The sequence below is a fragment of the Dinoponera quadriceps genome, unplaced genomic scaffold (assembly GCF_001313825.1).
Source record: "Dinoponera quadriceps isolate SergipeBrazil2010 unplaced genomic scaffold, ASM131382v1 scaffold1476, whole genome shotgun sequence".
Classification (NCBI taxonomy): Eukaryota; Metazoa; Arthropoda; class Insecta; order Hymenoptera; family Formicidae; genus Dinoponera; species Dinoponera quadriceps.
In genome coordinates this window covers 50,948-54,512 of record NW_014555863.1, presented here as the reverse complement: position 1 = coordinate 54,512, position 3,565 = coordinate 50,948, and the positions used below count along the sequence as shown (strand labels likewise).

Genomic DNA, 3,565 nt, shown 5'->3' with positions numbered 1-3,565 from the left:
GAAATTGCCGGCCCGGATCGGTGTCCCCTAAACGTTTCTCGGATTCACTTCGGAGTGATCGTCAAAAGCACCGGCCCCGCCGTTGTGCGTCGGCGTGCAAGACGAAAGGCAGAAAAGGCGGATTGTGGAAGCGCGATTTTTCGATTCTGACTCTTCGTTCGGGTCCATCGTCGTCATTCAGCCGACGATCGGTGTCCCCCTTCTCCTCCTCCTCTTCCTCCGTATCGTCGATTCTCCGGGCGGATGAATGAATCGAGTTCTCGCAAGCTCAGGGATTTCTCTCGGCTACCGTGAATGGGCGCGGCGTTGTCGCGCTCGGGCCCGAGAAAAGGGCAGCCGGCCGGTTTTCTCGTTCGCGGGGCCCTCCCGTTGGGCCCCGCGAATAGCGATACAAGTGTCCCATTGTCGATCCGAGTTCGGGATTCGAGAGTGAGAGAGGGAGAGAGTCTGGCGTATTGTAGTGCGACTCCTTAACACCATTAACTACGTTTTACCTTAATTTTGAGCTAAAGTGGGGGGCCCTCTTGACAAATTTACAGAATTCAAGGCATCATACGAGCGGATTCCTGCCGACAATAGAGACGGGTCCTTGGAGTGACCGCGTTCTGCTCCCGTTGAGTTGTACTCTTTCTGGCTGGTCGTTTGGCTGGAAAATCGCGCACAGGAGCTCGTCCTGGCGTCCTCGGAAGTGGTGACATGTGTCGGGGATTATTCTTTTTATGACGAACACTTGATGCGTTATATATTTCATACACCAGGAGCCATGTTTTGGGAAATGGTTATTTGTAACTTTTTACCTGCCAATATCGACACTGGCTATTTGAGTCGATTGTTTAATATAAAATATATCTCTGATATGAAATAGATCAATCTATCTATCTACAATTGTGTGTATATATATGTAACAAGATGATATTAACTTCGTTGATCAATTTATATATATTATATTATCATTTATGTCGTTGATGTTAGAAAAAATATTTTATGTTATTACCTTTGTTATTTTTTAGATCGCGTCATAATAAGAGAAATATGTTTCTAAAATCATTTTTTTTTAATATTTCTTTATGTCATTAATAGTAATTATAAAAGGTAAATAAAGATGCATTAGTATTTTAATAATAAAAAATTTAATAAATGTAATTGAAAATATAATATTCTACATAGGTAAACATATTTATTTTATATTATTGTGTGACGAGAGGGTTTACCAGGTTTTAAATAAAATCATTTTGTATATTTACTCTTTATGATATATTAATGTCATGCTTTCGGCATATTTGTGTCGGGAATATTGTTTCTTCAATAATATATTTCATATAAAAATTTAAACTTTATATATGATTATGTTAAAATTTATTTTTTCAATAAAGAAATATTTAATTACTTTCAAAGAACAGCGTAAGGTATTAATGAAGACATATTAATCAGGTAGAAAATGAATTTTAATTTGGCTCACTTTATATTAAAAATATACAAATTCTGTTTCTTTTTCGCACATAAAACATGTAAAGATATATATACAATATTTACAACAGGTCAGCACATTCTCGTGTTGCTGACATTTCTCCGGTCACGAGCATTTTCTCTGACAGAGTTACACATTTAATAATTACATTATATTACGTTATATAGTTACAGCGACGGCGGTACAAATATTTATAAAATTTATCAATCGATTAATTTCAATCATTCACAACGAATATAAACAGTTGTGCAGGCGTTGAATTCAATTAATTTCGAAATGCAGTTGAAATCAATAAATGAATTAAAATTGTGAACGACTGAAATTATTAAGTTAATAAATTAAACGTAATCATATGAGGGAAATTACATTTACTAATAATCAGTAATAGCGGTAGTAATTATATAATAAGCTTGTGCACAGCTCTTTCTCCTTCCCTCTCTCTCTCTCTCCATCGGCTCTACGAGTTAACGATCCGCTCGACCGTATGCTTTATGCATCCTTTGCTTCTCAGCATCGGATTCTCGATCGCCCACGGGGTTTGATAAGTCGCCGCGGTATCCATCCTTTTTTTGTCGGTTCTTTCGTTAGCTTCCTCCTCCATACTCCTCTTACAACCCCGGGAGAAATCTCGCGCCTCGTACTCGGTGACCCGATCCTGCGTGTCGTTTATCTTCCGGAAGTTCGTGACGCCTTCGCAGCGAACGTCCTCGTGCGCGGTCGACCGTTCCAGGCGTTCGATCTCGTTGGGCTCGCGAGTGGCTTTGCCGTCGCCACTCTCACTCCTCTTCGGAGATTCCTTCTCCTCTTTTTCCCGACCGCACTTCCGACCGGGCGAGCCCTCGCTGCAGTCGTCCTTTCGTTTGCCGCAGGTCCTCAGGCAGCAACACTTCTGGCTCTGGCCGGACGGGAGGTCTTCTTTCTTGTACTTCACTCGCCGATTCTGGAACCAGATCTTCACTTGCTTCTCTGACAGCTGGAGATTGGTCGCTATCTCGATGCGACGCAGTCGCGACAGATACATGTTCGCGGCGAATTCGCGCTCCAACTGCAGCAGTTGCGTGCTGGTGAATGCGGTGCGGATGCGCTTCGAGCTGTTGCCGATGGAAACCGGGGACTTCGGCGGAGGTGTCGGTGTATTGCTGCGAGACGGGGACTCGTTGGGCGCTGAAACCTCTGCAAAAGGTCAGGGGTTAATGGCGTCTCCGTGAGATCGTTGTCGCGATGGGTGAGCTCGATGGGTTCCATGCTTTGTTCTAGAAGTCGATAACGCCTTACAGTTTCCTTCCCTTTGGATATTCTCGGCTCGAACATTTTGTGTATCGCGTATCGTGAAGGTTGATTGAATGCGAAATTATTTCTTATTTTATTGCTCATTTAATATTATCTAATCCATGTTTCAATTTCGTATTCAGCTGTTCGCGCATTTTTTAAAATATCTACCGTTAATCCGAAAATATATCTGTATATCTTTATAAATGTAAAATGCGATTGGAAGGCATTATTCACATTTTCTACGTGGACCAGCAATTCGAGATGTTTAATATTATCGTTACGGCATAGATTGTAAATCAATAAGCAGACATATTTACCTGATACATTATTGGTCGAGGTGTTCAGAGGCGACGGAGGAGTCTGTCCAGGTATCGGCAAGACGCTCAGGGCGGGCGGGCTGATGTGCACCGGCACGGTGGGTGGCCTGGGTATCGGCCTGATCGGTTGGTAGTTTAAGCCCAAATTGAAGAAATTGAACATGTAATTAGGCAGCTGATTTCCATAATACGGCAGGGGATATGAGGGCGACGAGTTATTGCCGATTAAAGAATCCACGAAGAAACTTCGGGACATCCTTCGTGACGAAGGATGTTCTAGAAGATCGGCGCAACTGTCGAAGTTACGTCGAGATCCCAGCCGCGGATTTCACACGCGACACAAGGTAATCCGAAGATTCATTGAAATTTCCTCGTTGCGCTCAACTTTACATTCGGTGCCCGCTTTGAATTTAACGTCGGCGGAATTCGCCTTCTTTCTCCGGGGAAGGTACTTCGTTATATCCCGGTGTCCTTTTTTCAGCCTCTTTGACGTTTCTTCTTGGAATGA

The 3,565-nt window shown here is 42.8% G+C and overlaps 1 protein-coding gene across 1 annotated transcript; it reads right to left on the bottom strand.

Moving 5' to 3' along the window:
* Positions 1 to 1,925: 1,925 nt before the first annotated feature.
* Positions 1,926 to 3,313, bottom strand: LOC106745597 (homeobox protein Hox-D1-like). Its single transcript, XM_014621323.1, has 2 exons — positions 3,058 to 3,313; positions 1,926 to 2,641 (listed from the first exon to the last, which is right to left on the bottom strand). The coding sequence occupies exons 1-2, from the start codon at positions 3,311 to 3,313 to the stop codon at positions 1,926 to 1,928; spliced, it is 972 nt and encodes a 323-aa protein (XP_014476809.1).
* Positions 3,314 to 3,565: the final 252 nt, after the last annotated feature.